The following is a 26,106-nucleotide window of genomic DNA, read 5'->3' as shown; positions in this document are numbered from 1 at the left end:
TTTATTAGATAAAAGTAAAAAAAAATTGGGGGACTCAAAATCAAAGAGAATAAACAGTCATTTGAGGACCCTAGTTTTTAAAAAGACATTTGTGGACAATCAAATAAGATGCTCTTTGTAAACACTGTCATCAGCTCAAATATACAAATTCCTGAAGAATCTCTACTAGGTGATGGTTAGTAGAAGAGTTTAAGTTATATATACTCACACACACATACTTAAAATTATGAAAATGACATTTCTTAAATTAGCCACAATTCATAATGAGTTAAAACTGTATCAGCACTGATGTTTTAAAGCATGAGTAGCTGAAAGGTATACTTAATAACAAAAAGTCTGACAGTACAGTAAATAATAGCTGGGATGTAATCGTCAGAATATCAAACAAAACTGAAAAAAAATTAAGAAATGTTAAAATAACTTAGTTATTCAAAGTGGAGAAAGGGATGAGCGCTATTTTAATAGATGACAGCATTAGGATTAAGGAAAGAGAGAAATAATTAACTGTCTTGTACAGTGGTCCCACCGTAAGTATTGTTCCAGAACCCCCATGCAGATACCAAAATCTGAGGTTGCTGAAGTCCCTCATATAAAATGATGTCATGTAGCACTTGCATATAACCTATGCACACCCTTCCATATACTTTAAACTATCTCTAGATTATGTATAATACCTAATACAATGTAAATGTTATATAAGTAGTGACCCAGTGCCTGGCAAATTTCAAGTTTTGTTTCTTTTTGGAATTTTCCAGAATTAAAAAAAAACACTTCTATCTGCAGTTGGTTGAAGCCGTACATGCAGATACAGAGAGCCAACTAAACTACTATCAGAATGAAAGCAAGTAGCGAACCTTTAGGTAGCCACTTAAATTCAAAACGTAAGAAAATTGTTTTTGGCAGGTAAGGATTGGGAAAAAAAAAAAGCTTAAAACACCACCTGTCTATCCCCAACAAAACAAAAAAAAGAAAAACACAAACAACAAAATTACAATAGGTTGCTCCAAAACCCATATGATTATTTTTAAGACTTCATAAAGTTTGGGTCCAGGCTGGCTAATAAATGTGTGGTCCAGAATTCTACCAGCGAACATCTCTTAAGTCTTCACAGTTAACTAAGTACTCTTTATATCTCACTTAATCCTCTCAGCAACCTTGTGAGGTTGTTATTGTTACTATCCTCCTCATATTAATTACAATTAAGGAAACTGCGTGCAGCAACATGGATGGATTTAGAGATGATCACACTAAGTGAAGTAAGTCAGAAAGAAAAAGACAAATACCATATGGTATCCCTTATATGTGGGCTTTAATGTGACACAGAGAACCCATCTACGAAACAGAAACAGACAGAGAAGTGGAGAACAGACTTACTGGTCGTCAGCAGGGAGGGGCAGGGGGAAGGGTGGACTGGAGTCTGGGCTTAGATGTGAACTAGTACATACAGGATATACATACAACAAGGTCCTACTGTATACAGCACAGGGAACTACGTTCAACATCCTGTGATAAACCATAAAGGAAAGAGTATGAAAAAGTATATATATATGGATAACTGAAATACTGTATAGTATAGCAGAAATCAATACACTGTAAATCAACTACACTTCAATTAAAAAAATTTTAAAGTAGATACAATTTATGAAAAAAAGAAAAAGAAATCTGAGGCCGAGAGACGAGACGGTGACTGGCTCAAGATTAAAGAGAAGGAAGCAGCGAGGTGCTCTGATTCCTTCCCTTCCACTGCTGACTCTCAGCGGAAGGCAGGGAGGGAGGCAGGAGCAGTGACTGTGTGGACACAGCCTCCGGGAACAATCACTGTCACGCTCCCCAACTGTGCAGCTCTTGGGCACGTGTGGGAAGCACAGCTTTAACTGACAACAGGGTTTCTTCCTACTCTACACTGGTCAAAAACACCTACAAGCCTCAGCGTTAACTATACTAGATTATAATTACCCTAAATAACAACATTTTAAAATAATATATATTAAAATTACCTTTCTCTGCTTGTCCATGGTTTATTTATCATGTTATTTTCATCATATACATACCTGACAATGACATTAAAGTATTGTTGATAACATAGAGCCAAGTGCATTTCCGTGGAAATAACTATTAAGGAAAAAGTAGATAATTAAAACCCTCCAATTTCATTCCCTTACCCCTCAACCTCCAAATTTCAACAGTTTGAAAGAGTAGCAAAAAAACTTTCTTTCAATAAATTACCACAACCTTATGGAAAAAAATCTTCAGACATGAACATATAAAGAGTACAATTTCACCACTTTAAATAGTTAAATCATTAAATTAAAACTGGGGCCTATAAAAATTGACCTAAAATTAAGATATTTCCTTTATTCAATTAGTCCACGCTAATTTTATGAGTTAAAACTCCTAAATTACCTGTTCCATCGTTGCCTCATGTAGCTCATTGAGATTCAATGTATAAATACCATCTTCAGTTCCGAAAATAATGTACTGATCTAAAATAGTTGAGATAAATCACCAGAATTTACTAACATTTTCTGAAATCATTTATTAAAATAATGGCCTTATATTTTAATGTATTAAGAATTAGATAACCATCCACCCATCCAAACAAAAATTATTTTCTAAAACCCATGCTACCCAATTCTTCATTTTTAAAACAGTAGATATATTGTTACTAACTCTGCTTTATCTTACTATAAAATTTTTTAAAATGAAATTTTCATTATATGTCATCTTATTCAAACACAGTGAATAAATGAGAAAGAAGTAAAACTGTTAACACATGTCAATGGACTGTCAATGGATACTAAAACTAGTCAGTGAAAGCTTGATGAGCAAGAGGATATTTATCAAGTCTCAATGTATCTCCACACTAGCTACCTATCAATTATTTTGGGAAATTAATTAGGCAATTACTTAGGAAGGGAAAAATAGGAACTTGACAGAAGAGAAGGCTAGTGAACACCACCTTAACCAACTGGTCAATGCTAATGTCACCTGCACTTGGACAAGTTGATACAGAGTGCCTCCTGATATGATGAACTGAGAAGAGCACAAAAACACTTCTGTGATATTCCTTCCCAAAATGCATAACTTGATCTATACATGAGGACTCATCGGACAAACCCAAATTAAGGGACATTCTACAAAATAAGCAGCCCCAAAATATGGCATGATCAAGTGAGACAGAAAAGCTGAGAAACTTTCAGACTAAAGGAGACTAAAGGCATGATAGGCAAATCCAACACGTGAACTTGAACTAGATGTTGGATTGGGGGGAAAAAAGAGGGAGAGGAAAATGAAAGACACTCCTGGGATAATTAATAAAACTTAAATATGGACTGTGGATTAAAAAACAGTATTATATCAATGATAAAGTTTCTGATCTTTATAACAGTACTATGATTATATAAGAGATGATTCTTGCTCCTAGGAAATACAAAGTCAAGTATAAGGGGAAGAGGAGCATGGTGTCCACAACTCACCCTTCAAGTGATTCAGAAAAAAAAAAAAATGCACATACAGACAGAAAATAGTAAAACAAATGTGGCAAAAGGATGAACACACACACTACTATATATAAAATGGATAACCAACAAGGATCTACTGTGTAGCACAGCAAACTCTACTCAATATTCTGTGATAACCTATATGGGAAAGAACCTAAAAAGGAATGGATATATGTATGTGTATAAATGAATCACTTTTCTGTACACCTAAAACTAACACAATATTGTAAATCAACTATACTTAAATAAAAATAAATAAACAGTATGCTGTTGGTGACGGTGTTAACAAAAAGAAACTCTTGATGATTTTGAGCATATCAGAGTTTCTTATACTATTTCTCTAGCTTTTCTGTAAGTGTAAACTTCTACAAAATAAAAAGTTACAAAATTAAAAAAAATTTGCTTACTGTTAATATTATTTTCTGTTATACTTTCTAATGATGGCACATAAAGCAGATAATTACACAACCTGTCTTTATGACTGTGTTGAAGTGGAAACAAACATTTCCTCCACTGCCTAACCTCTGCTAATTCCCAGACAACCAGGTTGGCCCCTTTCTTTGTTGCAACAAGGTAAGTATTATGAGTATTTATGTTATAAATGATTGCTCTGAGAACCAGAAGTATTAAGTATCTTTTCCAAGTCACATAGTAATGACAGCTAGGGAACTCAACCCATATATATTTGATTCTAAATTTCCCCCATGTGTTATGCTTCCTCACTTTAAAATCACATAGCCTAAAATTTTAAGAGTAAACTTTACTTTATCATTTCAGACTTTCAAAAACATTATAATAATACAATGCATTCTTGAATATACTTCATGCAGATTCCACAAATGTCAACATTTGCTACTTTTGTTTTTATCCTTCTTTCTCTCTGCACACACATTTTCCCCTTTCCTGAATTAAGTTATAAGCCTGATACCCCTTTAGTCCTAAATATTTGTGTGCATTTCTTTAAAAAAAAAAAACAAAAACAAAAAGGTCTTACACAACCACAGAAAAATGATCAAAATCAGGATATATCAAAATAAGGGAATCAGGATATTCAGAACACTGAAACAATATACTATCTAATATCTTGACTCTGAGATTATCAATTGGCCCAGTACTGTCTTTGTAAATAAAAGAAAAATGCCAAATTATGGTTGCAATCAGTTGTGACATCTCTTTCATCTCTTTTAATCAGGAATTGTTCTTGTATACTCTAAAATTCTAACGCTTTTAAACCAAAACTGTTTACCTATTTAGGCAGTTACACTAAATATTAAGACCTATACTATTTAGTCTCTAGGTTGTTGTACTTTTTAAAGTAAAAAGCCCTCAGTTCAGTGATCATAAAGATCCTTTCCAATAATAAATACTTTGTTAGGTATATTACAAGTTTCAGAAATGTTACCTTTTGTATCAGGATGTATCCAAGATGTTGCACAATTAATTTTCAAAGGGCAGCCATCAAAAACTTTGGAAAAACATGCTCCCATCTTATTTAAAAAGAAAGAAATGTTGACTTATTTGATTAGATAATTTTTATATTCTTAGAAAACAGCTGAAGATTATTATGAAATGCTAAACTGACTCTTATGTGCATATACTTATGGTCTCATTACAAACCAAAATTCATATTTGATATATTAACTCCTTCTATCAAAAGAGTTTCATACTCTTTCCTTGAGTGATCCTCTATTTTAGAGCAAAAATATCAGATTTACCGAAACATCTACATATGTCAATGATACATTCTAGGTACCTAAGTCACAAATAATCTTTACGACTAAGATTTAATAATGCAAAACAATGATTTTATTGAGTAACATAACAGCTATATTTGCAGTTTACCTCCATAATAGTGATGAGACAAAAAGACTAATATTTAAGCTTAACTTTTACTGTATGAAAACAAACAATTTAAAAGGCACCCATTCTTATGACTGGCTGAACTACATTACAGAGAGGTACTACTGAAAGGCCAGAGAACAGAAGCTTCTGTGTTCTTTCCCACTGTGTATAGTTCAATGTAAAAATGACTTCAGGCACAGAAAGATATTTAACCCACATAATGAAGAGGATACAATACTATTAATATCATCACATTAAAGTGAAATTGGCCTTTGTAGGCTAACTGCAGAACTCAACTCTCCATATTTATAAAAGTGGAAATTCACCCAACTCTAACTAACTGGCTTAAATAAGGGTACATGATTGGATGCACGGTATATTCAAATGAATTTGACGCCTCAGTATTTTATGAATCCTTCCTTTCAACACATTAAGATACTCGACAGCAAATAAACAATCTTCCGCTTCTAAAGAAAAATTGGCAAATGTTTCAAATAAAAATATTCCTTACCAGTACTTTTGGGGTCGGTGGAAGGCCATTGATTACTGGTTTCTGTGGGAAAAATAATTTGTAATACTTTAAGACCTCTTAAAGCCTTAAAAAAAACTTTATACATTTAGAAGTCCAGTTATTCCAAGTCTTGCATTAAATAGACTATGCCCCTTATATGATACAGTATTAGTTACAACTAATCACCAAATGCCTGTTATACATACAGGGAAATCCCGCTTGTCCTTTTTTCGTGGTAACTGTGGTGCTTGCGCTGATCCTTCTGTGTTTTCACTCATCAATTTTGAAATACCATCTCCATTTCCTAAAGAGAATCACAGTTAAAAGTTGAATGACCATACAAATAAGTTTTCCTTGAAAAATAACTTCCCTTTCCCCCCAGTACTTGTTTTCCATTTGGGTGATCCTTCGTTAGGAAACATTCCCTACTTTCAGACGAGTTAAGGTATTTTTGGTGCCTCTCTCTCTAGATCCTGAAGCAGCAGCACTGCAACTGTAGCAGTGGTCTTAATACATGAAAACAACAAATGTCTTGCCATACTGTGAGAAAAGCGAAACATGACTTACTAACGCAGATATTCAAGGCCTTCAGAGTTTTAACTTCGCTCTACCTTTTTAAGTTCTATTTCCCAGTATACACTCTTCAAAAGCTCACACTTCTATATACTAGGCTGTACTTTCAACACAAGCTAGATCTTCCTGCTTCAGTGCATTTGTTCATTCTTTCTTGTTCTCTAAGAAAGTCTGTCAGTACTGGTTCCAATTATTAAAGGCTCACCAAGGGCCTACCTTCTCTCTACCCTACCTATCCTTATCTCCCTCAGAGAGCTCTGGTGTTCTGTTACATATAGTTACTTATTGTAGGAGACACTTAAAACAAAATGTCTTGTCTGATTTTATGTGTGCATGGATATAACTTTTGCTATAGATCATGAACTCCTGGAGGGCAGGGTCATCCATTCATTTTTCTAGATCCTATAATATTTAGTAAGGGATCAAATTAGGTTTGAATTGGATTGAACCTATTTATAGGTGATGTGGAATTTTAAAGAACTTTCACAAAGTTTTAAACAGTAATAAGACTGACTAAAGAAAAAAAAAGACAGTCTTTAAAATTTGAACAAAATGGCTTTCTTTTCAGTTTTCACTTTGATTTATTTACCGAGATCACAGTATCTAGCTGTATGCACTCCAGGGCTGCTGATACTGCTAGCCATACCAATAGAGGAAGTCTCGGCTACAGGACCACAACTGGGGCTACTCTGTCTTCTGAGAACTTGGGGAGCTCTGTTCTCTGAATCAGGACAACGTTTTACAGTTGATGACTTTTCTTCATCTGGGAGGTTGTCTTCAGGGTAACTGTTTATCCTTGGCTAGTTGATAATAAGACATAAAAGTACTTTAATAAATTTGGACATAAAACATTAACACTGTTATTATTATGTATCAAAGACTTTAGGGAGAGAAAATATGCCTTTTTTTTTTTCTCCTACATAGTTCAATTCACTGGGCCAAGCAAGTAAGGTAAGTAAGAGCTTAGTTACTGTCTCAAAACAACTATGAACTTGCCATGTGACTTTTAATAGCCCTAGCCCCAAACTGATGTGTTTATAACCAATAAAATCATACACACAATCCATGAAATATTTAATAACTAGAAATAAGCAAGGAAAATGACTTAATGAAGTGTGACTCTAGTGAAATGTCCAACTGTAGCAATAAATGAGGACTGTAAATGATGAACTCCTCTCCTTTCAACGTGGTCAAGCATTTTCTTAAATGACTAATAATTTATCTTTGCCTTTCTCTAATAGCTATAAAGATACTGTATTTATCATGAAATTTTTTAAAATATATTTTTACATCTTCATAATATACTCTCGAAGAAAACTATATCTAAAATATATTTAAGAGAATTGTGAACAAATTCAATAAAGTTACTTTTATTGTAACTTTAAACAAGGATTTATTGCTGAAAATCTCTAAGTTGCTTACCTTAGGAGGTAGGGGAGGTGGTATTGCACGTTTTGAGGTTGATCTAACAAAGAGAAAAATGCAATTTAGATGGTTTTAAGTAATCATAACATAAAACAGAGCATTAAATCTGCATTAAAATCTGCTTCTACTCAAGGAATGTAAAAGACAACTGGATCACAGCACAGAGTAACTTTAAAACCTACAGGAAGACCTAAGATCTCATTCTGTCAAACTGTGTTAGTATGACTATAAAGTAGAGCTTTTATAATGTGAACACAGCCTTTTTTACTTTGTGGTTATGCTTTGCTACATTTAATATGTAATAAAAACTAAACTCAGTTAAAAAAAAGATTCAGAATTTTAGAGCTGGAATCCACAGTGAATCATACATTCAAATAGTCTATCATCAAACCCTTCATTACTCCAAGTGGGGTCCAGAGATCAGCAACATTAGTTACACATGGAAACTTTTTTTCTGGCCACATCATGTAGCTTACAGGATCTCAGTTCCCCAACGGGCATTGAACTCAGGCTCCCAGCAGTGAAAGCATTGAGTCCTAATCCCTAAACCACCAGGGAATTCCCAAGGAAACTTTTATAAATGTACCTCCTAGACCTACTTAATCAGAATCTGCATTTTACCAAAATTTCCAGGTGATCCTCCAGGCACACCAAAATTTGAGAATCACTGATCTAGCCCACTGGTTTCACACATTTATCCCCAGTCATTGCAATCAATTGGGAAGCTTTGAGGATTCTTAGATTCCACTTCCAAAGACTATATTCCATAGCAAGGGTTGGCAAACTTTTTCTATAGAGGGTTAGACAGTAAATATTGTAGGCTCTACGAATCATATAGTGGTCACAACTACTGAACTGTAATGTTGTAAGCATGAAAGCAGCTACGGATAAACTTAGAGCATGGTTGTGTTCCAACTAACCTTCATTTATGAACACTGAAATTTAAATTTCATATGTAACAAAATTACTTTGCCTTTTGATTTTTTTCAACCATTAAAAAATGTAAATATCCTTTTAGTTTGTGGTATGCACAAAAAATAGGGTCAGATTTGTCTTACAGGCCATACTTTACCAACCCCATACATGAAATCCTAATGTGGGGATCCTGGAATCTGTACTTCCACAAGAGCTCTCTAGGCACTGCAATGCACTAACAGGTTTGGAACAACTCACCCAGGTCAGTCCCATCACTTAATCATTGAGGAAAGACAGGTCTAGTATATGAAGAAATCACACTACAGAGATGGAACTGGGTCTTTCTGACATCTACTGTGGTACTTTTTCTCACATCATCATGCAGCTCATCTTTCAGTATACTAACATTACACATACTGTATTTTTATTTAGAGAATACAACCCTAAAACCTTAATGATCAACACATGATGCCTTTGGGCAATTAAAAAAAGTCAGAAGCTTTTTACTGACAAGAGGCATAGTACAATTTTTATAAGAATAAAAATTAAAACTTATTAGGATAAATCACTCACCACCAAATGTTGTTCTTATACAATCAAGTAAAATAATGTTAGAAAAACAACTTACTTGCCAGTATTTGCACCATCAACAAAAGGATTCCACCGTAACAGAAAATTCGGGTCTGATGATACTCCCTATGAAGGTAAAAAAGAGTTTAAACATGTTACCTTATAACAGATATTAGTCACTTTATTTGATTCAAGAAAATACTTTGTCATGATTATTAATCATCTTCGCTTTCAACTGTTTAGCCTCTAGCTACACTTGCTGTCATTTGACATATTTATGCCAGTAACTCATTATTAGTTGACTTAAATGTAAGGAAGATTATAAACACAGCTTAAAATGTGACAAGCCCTCTTTACCAATATGCTAGTACATTCCAAAGCAAAACAGAAAAATGTTAACTTTGAATTATGTGCATCACTACTCCATTAGCATGGAGGACTAAGCACTGTTTTAGTCAATTATCTTCAATTTATTGGTGCCGTATTTTTTCTGACTACCATGAAAATTGAGAGTTTATTGTCCAGCAATATATACAGTAGGAAGAGCACCACTTCCAAATGTAAGAATAAAGAGATCCACTAACAGAAGATAGTTACTCTAAAAATTATACTTTTACTAATGGTTAAAAATAAAGTAGATGTTAGAATAACATCTAGGCCAACTCTAATAATATCATGCTCTATCTATTGTTTCTTTCCTTTTAGATAAGCAAAAGGGTTAACCAAATAGTAATCTAAAATACGAGCAATGGTTTTTTAAAAGGGGCTATATTAACAAATAAATATTAAAAACAGTAAGGCAATGCAAAATTGCACTCTAAACCTAACAGAATCAGTAGTAAAAAGATCCTGAGAGCTTAAAGCTTAGCATCAAATACCATGTATTTAAAAACTTTATGTGAATTCTTCACTTAGAAATGTCAAAATGAATGGTTAAAATGTTATTTACACACTGTACCCTAGTCAAAATACACCTAACTATAAGCTTTTTCAAACTTTAACTGGTGAAATGTGTGTTAAGTCGCTCAGTCATGTCCAACTCTTTGCGACCCCATCATCTGTCCATGGAATTCTCTAGGCAAGAATACTGGAGTGGGTTGCCATTCCCTTCTCCAGGGGATCTTCCCGACCCAGGGATGGACCCCGGGTCTTCTGCACTGCAGGGAGATTCTTCACTGTCTGAGCTACCAGGGAATGGGTGAAATACATTATCAAAACTTAACGCTTTGAAGAGTATATTACTTTTTTCTTTTGTCAAACTATATCTAATTATAAGTTTTCTCAAATTTTAATGTGTAAAATACTTTAAAAGTCATAAGTCCTACCATTTCATCCCGTGCTTCTGTTTCTTTTCTCAAAGGAGGTTCAAACTGTAATTTGTCAACTGTAAAATATAACAGATATTCAGAAACTTTAACTTAAAGGATCAAACTTGAAAATGCAAAGAGAAGCGTGTGTATTGGGGAGGGAGGAAGGGAGAGAAGAGGAAAAGACAAAAACTCTTAATTTTTTTACTACCAGAACACCCCAAAAGAAAGTAACAATTTGGTATTTTCCTAACAATTCTACTTAATTCTTGATTGGAATCAGGAAATTAAACAGCAATTTTGTGTATAAAATATTTTTTAAAAGCTAATTAAAAGTAGGTGAGAAAGCAAACACTTTAAGGAAGTTTCTATCCAGGCTATATTGAGACTAATTTAAACTACAAATTTACAGCAGGATGAAACCTCCAAAATTACTTCTAATTATCTAAAAATAACAAATATTTGTCAAATGAAATATTACTATGGCATTCAGGAATCTAATATTATATTGTGCTAAATGTATATATGATCTGGCCTAATCAGACCAATTTTAGAATTACTCCTAATAGAGAAACTTCTTTTACAAGAAATATTCTGTAAATTAGAGAAAAGGATGACTTATTACCTACTCATGAAGTACAGAGAATTTTAAGATTCTAAAATACAATGTGATTAAAAGACCAAAAAATTAAAATATACACACTTGCATTGTAGAGATACAAGTTTCCTAAATACAATCTTGATAAACAAAATACACTAAAAAAAGGTCTTTCAAAAAGGATCCAGTTATCTTTATCCCTAAAACAAGATTTATAAAGCAACACAGAGCACTTACATAATTCATGACACTAAACAAAAACATTAAGTCATAAAATTTTCAAAGAAAGATATTCCATAAAATGTATTCTCTACTTCTCAAAAATAACATAAAATAAAAAGAAGCTGCTTATTTATAATGATTTCTTAACAAAAAAATCTTAATTTAAGAGCCATACTATAATTCACAAAGAACCACTTCTCTCATCTGAGACAGAGATGAGTTAAAGGTATTTTTCTTTTGGTCACAAGAAATACTGGCACGCAGGTCTAGAAATGAATTACAAAACGTGTAAATATGGAAAGAAAAGAAAGAAAATATCATTTTCCATAACAATTATATAATTAGCAAATTTCAAGACTTGAAACATTACTAGAGAAAGTTCATAAATTCTCATTGAACATATAGTAAAGTATCAACTGTATCCATCCATACCAGTATCAGTAATTGAAAATAAAATTTTCAATTTCATTTCTTTTATAACAACATAAACATTTAAGGTATTTTACTTTATCACATGAAAAGTATTCCTTAAAAAAAAAATCAAATTCCTTATGACAAGTCTAAAATTACTACAGCCATGACTCATGGCAAAGAATGCTAGTCTCCAATATCACTGTTCTGCTTAGAAGAATAGACTCCACAGTTCTAATGAGGTGGATGAAACTGGAGCTTATTGTACAGAGTGAAGTAAGTCAGAAAGTGAAATACCAACACAATATATAAACACATATACGTGGAATTTAGAAAGACAGTAACAACAATTCTATATGCAAGGCAGCAAAAGAAACACAGATGTAAAAAACAGACCTTTGGTCTATGTGGGAGAAGGGGAGAGTGGGATGATTTGAGTGAATAGCATTGAAACATGTATATTACCATACGTAAAATACATGACCTGCTTTGATGCATGAAGCAGGGCACTCAAAGCCAGTTCTCTGGGACAACCCAGAGGGGAGAAAGGTAGGAAGGGAGGTTCAGGATGGGGAGACACATGTGCACCCGTGGCTGATTCATGTTGATGTATGGCAAAAACCACCACAATATTGTAAAGAAAATATCCTCCAACTAAAATAATTAATTAATTAAAAAAAAGAAAAGAATAGGCTCCAAGTTGTTTTGTTTCACTTTAATAAAAATCCTAGCAGTACCTTTGGCTGTGTGTTTGGCTTATAAAATACAAAGATGGGGAGGACTTCTATGATATATCCTCATTTATTTCCAAAAGATGTTATTTACTACAGGCATAAGTGTTAGTCGTTCATGTCTGACTCTTTGCAATCCCATGAACCATCACAGCCTGCCAGGCTCCTCAGTCCATGGAATTCTCCAGGCAAGAATACTGGAGTGGGTAGCCATTCCCTTCTCCAAGGGATCTTCCCAACCCAGGGATTGAACCTAGGTCTCCCACAATGCAGGCAGATTCTTTACCCCTATAAAGCCAGGGTGAGTAAGGATCTTACCACCATCTATCAAAGATTATCAACCTGTGATGTCTGATAATCCACTGCTTCAAAATAATTGCTTCATATACCTTGTATGCATACACATATTTGTATTACATGTTAGTAATTAGTAGTTTATAGCAGAAGGGTAAGTCTAATTCCTGTTTTACTTATTATACCTATAACTGAGGGGTTCCCTGGTGGCTCAGACAGTAAAGAATCCTCCTGCAATTCAGGAGACCCGGGTTCGATCCCTAGGTCAGGAAGATCCCCTGGAGAACGGAATGGCTACCCACTCCAGTATTCTTGCCTGGAGAATTCCATGACAGAGGAGCCTGGTGAGCTACAGTCCAAGGAGAGTTGGACATGACTGAGCAGCTAACACTTTCACTTTCTAAGAAAACAGAACCCAAAGACAGTTTTCACTGGGCACAGGAAAAAGGAGTAGTTTGGGGCCTCTCAGACAGTGGGAATTTGAAGGGCAGAGTACCAGAAATGAGAAAACTGAACTAAGAAGGAACTCTAAAAATATGCCAAGAGGTCTCCTTAGAGAAATCTTTAGTTGAATACGAAGTTGCCCACAAGCAAAGCAATACTCTGCAAGGTATGTCAGAAAACAGCTAACACAGTGCTGTGAGCTAAATGCAAGTTTTAGTGATCACACAGTAAAAGGAAAGAAATGAATTTCCACCCAGAGGAGAAACTGCTGAACATTGTAGTAAAATCTAAGACAGACCTTGAAAGGACTGGGATGACCTACCAGCTAATTTATGCTTCAGACACTCTTTAAAATAAAGAGGTCAATGTGGTATCACAACATCCAAGATACAATAAAATATGACTACAGAATAAGCAGAAAAAAAATAAAAATCATAACCAGTTTAAAAAACAGATACAGACTCAGAGGTGACACAGCTGTTGAAATAAGCAAAGATGGACACAACAAGTAAACAGATGGAAATTCTCAGTAGAGATAAAAACTATATATGTATGTGTGTGTGTATATATATATATACATGTATGTATCATCCATCTAGCCATTCTTCCATCTATTTATCTATTTTTCTATCAATCTATCTATATCAATGAAAGTCTAGATCCAGAAAATACAATATATGAAATAAAATTCACTGATAGGCTTAAATAACAGACAGAATACAACAGGAAAAAACATCAACGAACTTAAAATCAGGGCAACAGAAACTAAACTGAGGTACAGAAAACAAAAACACCTTAGGTATGTTTATGGGGGGCAGGGAGAACAGAGCCTCAGTGACCTGTGAAGCAACATCAAGTGGTCTAACATGTAATTGGAGTCTCAGGAGAAGAGAGAATCTAGAGCAGAAAAACTGAAGAAATAATGGCCCCAAATTTTATATAGCTGATAAAATATACCAACTTATAGATCTAAGAAACTCAATAAACACCAAATAAGTAACAAAAATGCATCTAGGCACATCACAGTTTTCAACTACAAACTGGCACTTCTCATCCCTGGGTCGGGAAGATCCCCTGGAGAAGGAAATGGCAACCCACTACAGTATTCTTGCCTGGAGAATTTCACGGACAGAGGAGCCTGGCAGGCTACATACAGTCCATGGAGTTGCAGAGTCAGACACAACTGAGCGACTAACACACATCTGTCTCTACAAGGATTAAATCACGTGCTGCTGCAGCTGCTGACCTGGCACACCCCCTGAAGGAGTTCAGCGTGGACAGCAGAAATGAGGGGCCCTGTGCTTGGGGCAGGGGTAGGGGGCGGGCAGGACAAGTCATCAGATAGGCATTTTCAAAAGCTCAATTCTTCTATCTCCTCATACCTAGGAAAGCACTAAAATCCTTCATGGTGATGACTGTTTCCTGGGAATAACAGAAGCTTCATGAAACCAGCAGAAACTTTCTACTAAAGTATGTGCTTGATTGCATGTATGCCCCCTTTACCAAAATCACAGATATACTGTCCCTCCCCCATAACTCTTTTGGAGCAGTTTCTCAGAGTTATTCGAGGTGCTGTCTCCCAGGCTGCAGTCCTCATTTTACCCCAAATAAAACTTAACTCTCATGTTGTGCATTTTTTTAAAGTCAACAGTTATGGCAACCACAAAGGGATTCAAACCCTCAATTTGTAGTTGACGCCATCAAATTGCTAAGAAAACAACAAACAAATTCCACAAGTTTCGTAGTATAGTATTTATTAATCCAACTGATGCAGTTGAAAATTTTCTATTTTGTGCCTTAGAAAAAAATCTGAATTGATGTCATGGATTGGGTTGCAACCTGCAGCTTAACAAACACCAATGCTGAGGAACATATAGGTATGTTATACTTCAGATAATTTTTCAAAATTAGTTTCCCTGACAACAAAGGTTTTTGCTTTAGTTATTGTATATCTATTTCTAGAATGGCTCAAAGGTTGTTTAAAAAGGCTCAATCTTAACAATGGCCAAAAAATGTTGCTTGAGTTTGTGTTTCCTACCCGGGAAAATTCTAATTACTTCTCTAGTAAACACTCACTTGTCTATAACTGTTACTAAGGAGGTTTGTGAGACAATACATCTTCCTCAAAATCTCTATCACCTTTATCATTCTTAGTCTTCATGTAAAATAAAAAGGACAAATGGAATTTTCAAACTTAACTTGGATAAACTTTTAGAAATTCTTAGACCTCCTTAGCCTAAAATGGGTTTTCTTTGTTTGGCTTGAATGAAAGTAAGGTCAGCTTCCTCAGGGGCCCATTAACTCTCTCTCAATAAACCCAAAACTGAGTATCTTATACATCAAAGAATACTGCCACAGCTCCAGTTTCTACAATATCACAGACGAATATATCTGAGACTTGTACAGTACACAGTTTTATATTCAAACATATCCAAGCAGTGTTTCCTCTGAAATGATCTTTTCATGATTTAGAACTCAGAAACTGTCTTCTGGGAAACTTCTCTATAAACTCAATAAATAGAATCTTGCCAGGTACTGTTAATAATTAATACAATGGTAAAACAGAGCAATGATCCTTGTATTAATTTGTATTAATTGGCCCAGAGACATGGGCCAATTTAAATCAACACAAGATGGTCTCAGTAGGAAATCTCAAACTGGAGATGACAATCTTCAGAAGTAGATGACTGCAAGAAGGCAATTTCTACACAAATCTGTTGAATCAAGCTGATGACAATAGGAAAAGAATCATTTGTCCAAGTTCAATGGAGCAAGATGACACAAGACTTTGATTTTCATACTTTAATGTGCATACTTTAATACTATAGCTCTTTAGCTACAGTTTTTTCTTCCTCCTTGCCAGTTGAAGGTTCTGGATTGTTAACAGACTACTTGTTACCTCTTAATTATGATATCGGTAGAGTCTTTATTCTTAATACTGCTCTGTGTAGCCTCAGTCCCTGGTATGAGTCCAAATACCTGGCTAAAATTTACTTGTGAGTCAGCTAAAATCATACACCTAAACCAATAGCTGGGCAGTCATTTTCTTTATTGACACCTCTCAAATCCCCTTTGGTGCCAATTTTTTTGCAGTTAGTTGGTTTCCTAGGTAACTGTGAAACCAAGCAGGACCCTACAGGAATCCTGGGCACAGAAGCCTTTCTCTCCCCCATCTCCTTTAACTCAGCTTCCCCCACCTTCTCAGAGTTCCAAAGGGCAGATTCAACCTGGAAAGGGAAGGGATGCAAATATGGGGGAGGGGGATAGCCAGGAAACAAAAGTGCAGCTCTTGGGGCAGGGTCCTGGTTCCACCTCAAGGGACACACATAACAAAGTCTTTAAGGTCTTTTAAGAGGTCAGCACTCTTCATAGCAGAGAAACATCACAGAAGGCTAAATTAAAAGAATCAGATTAGTTCATCAGGAAGATTCAGTTCAGTTCAGTTCAGTCGCTCAGTCGTGTCTGACTCTTTGCAACTCCATGAACTGCAGCATGCCAGGCCTCCTTGTCCATCACGAACTCCTGGAGTTTACTCAAACTTACGTCCATTGAGTCGGTGATGCCATCCAACCATCTCATCCTCTGTCGTCCCCTTCTCCTCCCGCCTTTAATCTTTCCCAGCATCAGGGTCTTTTCAAATGAGTCAGCTCTTCGCATCAGGCGGCCAAAGGGTTGGAGTTTCAGCTTCAACATCAGTCCTTCCAATGAATATTCAGGACTGATTTCCTTTAGGATGGACTGGTTGGATCTCCTTGCAGTCCAAGGGACTCTCAAGTTTTCTCCAACACCACAGGTCAAAAGCATCAATTCTTTGGCGCTCAGCTTTCTTTATAGTCCAACTCTCACATCCATACATGACTGCTGGAAAGACCATAGTCTTGACTAGACGGACCTTTGTTGGCAAAGTAATGTCTCTGCTTTTTAATATGCTGTCTAGGGTGGTCATAACTTTTCTTCCAAGGAGTGAGCGTCTTTTAATTTCATGGCTGCAGTCACCATCTGCAGTGATTTTGGAGCCCCCAAAAATAAAGTCTGACACTGTTTCCACTGTTTCCCCATCTATTTGCCATGAAGTGATGGGACCAGGTGCCATGATCTTTGTTTGTAATCAAGAAGATTACTTGAGACTAAATTAGAGGAGTGGCGGCCCTGCGCACACTCTGACCTCTCAGCAACCCCACCCACCCCTGAACCACTGTGCTATAAAACTTCTCCCAGGTTGAGACACACAGTTGGGGCAGGAGCTCTCTGTGTTCCGCTTTGGCTGGCAAAGCAATAAAGCTATTCTTTTCTCTCTCACTCAAAATTCTGTCTCTGAGATTTGATTTGGCACCCGTGCACAGAGGCTGAGCTCTCAGTATCAACTGGACTCAACCAAAAATTGGCTTTTCAGACAAAAACATTTTTTTTTTTAACAGAAAATTCAGGTCATAGACCCATATCTAATCAGAATGAGACAGTAATCTGCCTGACCATTCATCAGACTGGGAAGACAGACACAAATCCAAATGCAAAGTCGAGAAGAAACAGTGATTCTCCCAAGGATATGCTGCATAGGCAAATTATCACATGATGATCCCCTCTCTGAATTACCCATGCTTTCCTACTGAGAAATATCAGTCTCTAAAATCAAAGACAGTCAGAAGCTTTGCTTTATTAAATCATATTTATTAAAATGAACCATTCCACTCTCACCTGGAAGGTTTAAGTTACTGATAGAGAGAAGTAGCTTTAATTTCCAATGTAGATACAGACCTTCAACTAAAGGAGTTTCTGAATACAACATTTCAAGTTTCCAAAGAAACAGGCTTCTGAATCTATTTTTATAGTATAGATCTTTTCACACATATCCCTACTTTGCTTTAAGTTTTCACTTAAATTTTACTTAGTTTCCACTTTCCCCCCAAACTCTCTAATTCTTCTTTTCCTATTTAATGAGATGTTCCATGGTTCCTCTGGTGTGTGTTCTCCCTCACTGCAAGGAGTGAATAAATCTGACTTCGCTGGACTATACTCTAGCGGTCTTAGATTAGGCCAAGATCAGAAAACTGAGCACTGAAGAATTGATGCTTTTGAACTGTGGTATTGGAGAAGACTCTTGAGAGTCCTTTGGCCTGCAAGGTGATCAAACCAGTCAATCCTAAAGGAAATCAGTCCTGAATATTCATTAGAAGGACTGGTGCTGAAGCTTAAACTCCAATACTTTGGCCACCTGACGCGAAGAACTGACTCATTGGAAAAGACCCTGATGCTGGGAAAGATTGAAGACAGGAGAAGGGGACGACAGAGGATGAGATGGTTGGATGGCATCACCGACTTGATGGACATTAGTTTGAGCAATCTCCAGGAGCTGATGATGGACAGGGAAGCTTGGCGTGCTGCAGTCCATGGGGTCACAAAGAGTTCAGTGACTGAACGGAACTGATAACCATTATTTATGTTCACTAAAAACACACAGTAAGGATGATTACAGTAATTATAATAGCCCCAAACTAGCAACAAATAAAAATGCCAGCTAAGTGAAGAATGAATAAATTATGCTATTAATCATACAATGAAATACGACATTACAATGAAAAAATAAACTATTACTGGCACACATGACATGAATGACTTTCACAGACATAATATTGAGCAAAAGAAATCAGGCAAAAGAGGTGTATATTAGTTGATCCTAAATATCTGAAGATCAAGACCACAAAAACCAATCTATAGTGATGAGATAAGAATAGTGATTAGCCAGGGCAGTGGGAAGGTAGGGGGACACAGGAGATGGGAGGGTGTTGATTGTGAAGGAGTATGAGGAATCCTTCAGAGATTCTGATAATGTTGATCTGGTTGGTGGTTTCATGAGTGTATACAAATTTAAAAATTCATTGTGCAGTACACTTAAGCATTTTACTGTATGTAAGTTACTAGCTTAATTTAAAAAACTGAAACAAAAAACTAAGAACAAGAACTAACAAGGTATGTATAAAATCTATTAAACAAAAACAAAACAATGAAACACTCCTGATGGACATAAAAGAAGACTTGGGAGAATTTAAAGATAGACCAATAAAATGACCTTCAACTCTACCATCTTCTGTTTGGTACTTGCAGCACACAGGGCAAATTCCACGAAGGAATCAGTACTTTGGACACTTATAAAAGAACTAAGCTTTGAGCTCTCTGAGGAAGCTTATTTTGATTAAGATGACAGAATATCATAAAGATGTCAATTCTCCCAAAGTTAGTGTACAAATTTATGAGATCTCAGTAAAAACACTGAGAGGTGTTTTTTTTTTTCAACTCAATAGACTGATTCTTATGTTTTATGTGGAGAAAATACAATGGCCAGATATACTAAAAAGGAATTGCAACAGTGTGTGTGTGTGTGTGTGTGTGTGTGTGTGTGTGTGTGTGTGTGTGTGTGTGTGTGTGTGTGTGTGTAGGGGGTGAGGGAAAATAGGAGGAGGATTATTTCTAACACATTTTAACAGGTATTATAAAGACATAATAATCAGAAGTATGTGACTGGCATAGGACTAAGTATATTAGTGCAAGAGAACAGAATTTCCAGAAGAAGCCCTAAAATGTACGTGGCAACTTAGTATATAATAAAGATGGCATATCAAATCTATTAATGAAAACAGGTTTTAATAAACAGTATCAAGACAAATGAGTAGATATTTAGAATGAAACTGAAGTTGTTCATACCTTCTAGCAAATAATACCTTATAACAAAGATATAAGTATTGATATTATAAAAAATGAAACAAAAAAACAAACAGGAAAATCCTTTTATAACCTTAAAATCAGGAAGGCCTTACTAAATACAACCCCAAAAACAAAAGCTATAAGGAAAGATACATTTACAATACATTAATTGAATACTATACAGTTGTATAAAATAAAGAAAATAGCTTTATAATAGCTTTATTTTAAAATATAAAAATAAACAGCTGCTTTTCTGTCTGGTATTTGAAACTCAGAGAGTTTGCTAGGGATAGTATAAGAAGATAGCATAAAACGTATCAGCAATCTGGAACTAACAAAAACAGAAAATCTTGAATTATGAGTTTAACTATGAAAATGTGTGACTGAAATAACAGATATGGGAAGGATATTCTAACTCTCCATTGACCTAGATTTCCAAAGCTGCGTACAGAAAGCTAGAAATGTTTGGTTTCAAGAAAACAAAATACACATCTGCAATTATTCTAACTACCTTCCTCCATTATGGTTTATATTTTTTATTTAGAGCTTATTTTAATGTAAAATACCTTTAAATCTCCTTTGAAACAATTATGCACTTAAGTCAGTATACTCATCCTAAAAATTCTTTGTAAATCTGTTCTTCCAAATTAATGTGGCTAAAATGACAAATATTGTTAATATAACATTTTCATGTCAATGATTAATTTATTGAATAAAAATCAATTTCTCCTTTTAAATACGCATTTTAGAAAATATCCACCTTGGTGCTAATCTGACTTAAAAAACTGAGACCAACCTAAATATCCAACAATAGGGACTATAATACATCAACTCAATACAGGAGGATAAAACCATTAAACATAACAGTTACAAAGCCTAGGCTAATATATGGGAAATAGTTCTAATTATATTAGGCAAAATTTTATGCATAGTATAAACTCAGCCATGTAAAACTACATGTGAAAAAATTTGAAGGAAATTCAGCAAAATATTATCTGTGGGCTGGTGCCGAGTGATGATTATTGACAATGTTAATTTTCTACTTTCTTCTTTTTGCAAATTTTCTGCAATTAACATGTATTACGTTTATAATTAGAAAGTAAAAACTATTTAATTGTAAACCAAGGATTTCATTACAACCAGAAAAGCAACATTTATTTCAGAGGTATCCTGTTTTTGTGTGGATATAGCCGCAGATAGCCTGAGATTTTATTACTACAAAAATTCCCACAAGAACACCCAGCTCAGCCCTGCAAAACCACCAACTGAAAATGTATACCAAACACATACAATTGATTTCTGAAGCTGTCCGCTCAGCTCTGGCATTCCTGTTTGTAGATCTAATGGTATGACGAATGACTGCGTGGGGCTGCGAATACAAACATAATATATACACTGAAAAGAATTTCTGTGACAAAGTTAGAAGGTCAAACTTTCTCTGCTTAATTAAATTCTTATTTATTAACAGACATGACTACCTACTAATAAAGTGAACTGAAGGATAAATTTTTAAAAAAATGAATATGAGATACTTAAAAGTTAATTCATTTATTCCACACACATTTATACTATATAAAATACTGAAGAGATGTAAGGAAAATCAGATGCAAATCTTATCCTCAAATGAGCTTATAGTCTAGGAAGATAACATACACAAACACTTAAACACTAGAAAAGAATAAGTGGCATTCATTAAAATCACTATTAATGCCCAGGGGAAGGAGAGATGACTGCCATTGGAAGAGGTAAAGAAATTCTTCATGACAGTTGAAATCTGATGTGAGGCCTTGAAGGACAAGTAGGCACTGAATGAGCAGCAAGGTGGGAAAAGCATTTCAGACAGCACGAACAATATGAACAAAGTGATGCAAGAAAAAAAAGGAAATTGTGGAGTGTTTAGGGGAATTGAAGCTGGTTATTATTTGAATGTGGTGACAGATGACAAGTTGGAAAGACATTTGAAGGAGGATAAGCCAGATCATGAAAGGTTCTGAATGTCAGGCTAGAGCTCTCAATTTTATTTTCTTGGCAAAAGAATTTTTTGGAGATTTTACAGAAAGGGAATGCCATCACAAGAGTCAGCTTTAAGAGTAACCTGATTAAGTATGTAAAAGGGTATGGACAGGAGAAATACCATGCAGAGAGGGATAAGATTTGTAGTAAACCAAGTGAGAAAGCTTACTACTTCCACCCTTTTGAATAAGCTCCTGATCTTTGGAAACAATGCATTCAGTTCAACCCCTATCTATTAAATTTCTGATGACTCACTCTCATTCACTAATGATTCAGACGATGGTCATGTGTCTTTTTCCCTACTTTAAGACCCACTATCATACCAAAGGACTCAAAAGCCCATTGCGCTGGATTAAAGTTTACTGACCTTATCTCAAGACATTCTACCACACTTCAAAGCACTCTATGCTATTAAGATCATATCCTGGAATCTGTCATCACATCATATGACATATGACATAGGAATTCACATCATACTCCAAACTTTTCATCCTCTGAGCTTACTCTCTCATTACTCCAATAATTTTTAAATGTTCACACCGAATCTCAAGTCCATCAATCCATTACTTTCTCATTCTTCTTATGCATTTCTTCTATCTTCACTTTTCTTCCTATCCACTTTAGATCTGGTGGTCCATAATTTCAAGCAATCACTTGCATATATCCTAAATTTGATTCTCACTCCCTACCATCCTTTTCTACACTGGCATACCAAAATGACAACCCTGCAGGAATTAAAGTAACTTGTTTATATCTGGGGTACCAATGATTGCTGGAGGAAAATTACACATTGAAAATTAATCTTTTCTAAGGCTTCAGTGTTGCCCCCAAACATTTCTCTAGTCATTTAACACATCCATTCTCCTCAATGGGCTTCCCTGGTGGCTCAGCTGGTAAAGAATCCATCTGCAATGTGGGAGACCTGGGTTCAATCCCTGGGGTGGGAAGATCCCCTGGCGAAAAGAAATTAGTATTTCTTTTCTTTTTTGTTAAGCTGAAATATTAATTAATGCACAATACTATGTTAGCTTCTAATGTACTACAGAATTTGACATTTGTATACATTAAGAAGTAATCACCATTATAAGTGTAGTAACCATCTGTTCCCATACAAAATTAATGTTATTGACCATATTCCTTATGCTGTGTAAAATAGCCCTAATATATATATTTATTATATAACTGGAGATTTGTACATCTTAATCCCCTTCACCTATTTTGTCCACACTCACAAGCCTCCCTTCTGGCAAACATGTTTCTTCTCTCTATCTGAGTCTGTTTTCACTTCATTTTGTTTTCCTTCTTAGATTCCACATATAAGTGAGATCATGTGGTATCTGTCTTTCTCTGACTTATTTCATTAGCATAATAGCTTCTAGAGCCATCCATGGTGTCAAAAATGGGAAGATTTTATTTTTAACGGGCGAGTAATGTTCCAGGGCTTCCCTGGTGGCTCAGTGGTAAAGAATCCACCTACAAATGCAGGAGATGTGGATTTGGTCTCTGGGTCGGGAAGAGCCCCTGGAGAAGCAAAGTGAAAGCTGCTGAGTGTGTCCAACTCTTCACAGATTCTATACAGTCCATGGAATTCTCCAGGCCCGAATACTTAGGTGGGCAGCCATTGCCCTCTCCAGGGGATCTTCCCAACCCAGGGATCAAACCCAGGTCCCCCATAGTGCATGTGGATTCTTTACCGTCTGAGCCACCAGGGAAGCCCTGGAGAAGGAAATGGCAACCCAATCTAGTATTCCTGCCTGGGAAATTCTATGGACAGGAGAGCCTGATGGGATACAGCCCATGGGGTTGCAAAAGAGTTGGATACAACTTAGTGACTAAACAGCAACAACAAAGTAATATTCCACTGAATATATACATATACACATGTGTGTATATATATATATATATATATGTATGTATGTATGTATCCTTTTTATCCATTAGTCCATCAGTGGACACTGAGGTTGCTTCCATATGCTGGCTCTTTTTCTTTCTTCTGGGGTCCCTAGAATGTGAATGTTAGTATACTTGATATTGTCTCAAAGGTCTCTTAAACCACCCTCATTAAAAAAAAAAAAAAAACCAAAAAAAACTCTCTTCTCTTTTTCCTCTTCAGCTTAGGTGATTTCCACTATTCAGTCTTCTAGTTTACTGATCTGTTCCATATAACCAAATCTACTATTATTTCTTTCTAGTGTAGTTTTAATTTTAGTTATTGTATTCTTCAGCTCTATTTGGTTTCCCCTTATATTTTCTAATTCTTTGTTAACATTCTTACTATGTTCTTCCATTTCTCTCTTGTGTTCATTGAATATCTTTATGATCATTACCTGAAACTCTGTAACAGGCAGATTGTGTATCTTTTCTTTGTTTAATTCTTCTTCTGAGGTTGTCTCATTCCTTTGTTTGGAACATAGTCCTCTGTTTCTACTTGCCTAGTTCTCTGTGTTTATTTCTAAGTATTAAGTAGACTGGCTACGTTTCTTGAATTTGGGAGGAGTGGCATTATGTAAGAGATATCTTATGGAACCCAGCAGCACATCCCTCTGGACAGCAGCACTATATACTCTAAGCATGCCCCGTATACGGCCTGTCTGGGCCCTTCTATTGTGGCAAGACTGACCACTGGGTGTGCTGGCAGGTAGGAAGGCCTGGACCCTGGCCCAGTCAGCTGCTGTGACCTTCCTGGTGCAGGGTCCCAAAGCGTGTGCTACTCTACTGATGGCAGGGCCAGGTTCAAGGGTGGCTAGCTATGGAGCCAGGGAAGCTGGGGATTGGCAGCAGTCTGCCAGTGGGTGGGTAAGCCTCCAGCACTAGTAGGGTAGAGGGCGGACTCCGCAATGATGCCTGTCAGCATCAGAGTCCTAATGGCAGGAAAACTCCTACATTCAGCTGTCGCCAGCATCTATATCTTGAGGGGGACTACTAGGTGTCTCCTGCCTCTCCAAGAGGTTCTCCAAGATCTGCAGGTGGTTTCCTTTCAAATTACTGACTCTGTGCATATGAGATTTTACACAGGCCCTGTAAGAGCAGAGTCTCTCTTTCCTACAGTCCTTTAGTTCTCCTGTACACAAGTCCTTTGAAGGATGACCTTCAAAGCCAGATTTTGGGAGGGGGGGCATCTTCCCTGTGAAGGACACCCCAGCTGGGGAGCCCAATATAGGTTTTGGATGCTTCACTCCTTGGGGAGAATTCTGTAAATGTAATTATCCTCCTGTTTGTGGGCTGCCTATCCAGGGAGGTGGGTCTTGACTATGTCTCTGCCTCTCCTACCCATCTCACTGTGGTTCGTTTTTCGTATCTTCAGTTGTAGAAAATCTTTTACGCTAATTTTCAGGTCATTCTCACAGATTCTTGCAATTTGGTGTGCCCACTGGAGGAGGAGAGCTCAAGGATGGGAGGAGGGGAGCTCAAGGATGGGAGGAGGTGAGTTCAACGTCTTCCTACTCTACTCTCTAGACAACACTTCCCAAGGAAGCCTTTCAAGAAGTGCTTGTTCAAGATTAAGTCCTTCATTATAATCTAGATCTCACTTTCTCCTTCCTTTTCAGGGACTTTGCCTATTCATCTTCCTTCTCTAGATTCTTCTATCTCTAACCATTGGATCCTTTTCATAAACATCCTGTTTAAACTTTTTTTGCCCCCCACAAAAAACAATCAATAGCCAAAAAACAGAGAGATAAAAGACAGGTAGGAGAAATATCAATAACCTCAGATATGCAGATGACACCACCCTTATGGCAGAAAGTGAGGAAGAACTAAAGAGAATCTTGAAAGTGAAAGAGGAGAGTGAAAAAGTTGGCTTAAAGCTCAACACTCATAAAACTAAGGTCTTGGCATCCAGTCCCATCACTTCATGGCAAATAGATGGGGAAACAATGGAAACAGTGTCAGACTTTATTTTTTGGGGCTCCAAAATCACTGCAGATGGTGACTATAGCCATGAAATTAAAAGACGCTCACTCCTTGGAAGGAAAGTTATGACCAACCTAGACAGCATATTAAAAAGAAGAGACATTACTTTGCCAAAAAAGATCCATCGAGTCAAGACTAT

At 36.1% G+C, this 26,106-nt stretch overlaps 1 protein-coding gene across 1 annotated transcript in view; it reads right to left on the bottom strand.

The window, feature by feature from the left end:
• The window catches only part of MAP4K5 (mitogen-activated protein kinase kinase kinase kinase 5), a 112,437-nt gene that overhangs the window by 20,989 nt on the left and 65,342 nt on the right, over positions 1–26,106 (bottom strand). Inside the window, exons 14-23 of the mRNA XM_061157398.1 lie at positions 21,333–21,411; positions 10,662–10,720; positions 9,395–9,462; positions 7,849–7,891; positions 7,073–7,226; positions 6,060–6,157; positions 5,854–5,895; positions 4,903–4,987; positions 2,404–2,483; positions 2,052–2,112 (exon numbers count right to left, since the gene is read on the bottom strand). Of these exons, the coding sequence (XP_061013381.1) occupies positions 2,052–2,112; positions 2,404–2,483; positions 4,903–4,987; positions 5,854–5,895; positions 6,060–6,157; positions 7,073–7,226; positions 7,849–7,891; positions 9,395–9,462; positions 10,662–10,720; positions 21,333–21,411 (769 nt within the window). The remainder of the gene's footprint in view (positions 1–2,051; positions 2,113–2,403; positions 2,484–4,902; positions 4,988–5,853; positions 5,896–6,059; positions 6,158–7,072; positions 7,227–7,848; positions 7,892–9,394; positions 9,463–10,661; positions 10,721–21,332; positions 21,412–26,106) is intronic.

This window comes from Dama dama, chromosome 12, assembly GCF_033118175.1.
Source record: "Dama dama isolate Ldn47 chromosome 12, ASM3311817v1, whole genome shotgun sequence".
Classification (NCBI taxonomy): domain Eukaryota; kingdom Metazoa; phylum Chordata; class Mammalia; order Artiodactyla; family Cervidae; genus Dama; species Dama dama.
This window is presented reverse-complemented; position numbering and strand designations above follow the sequence as displayed.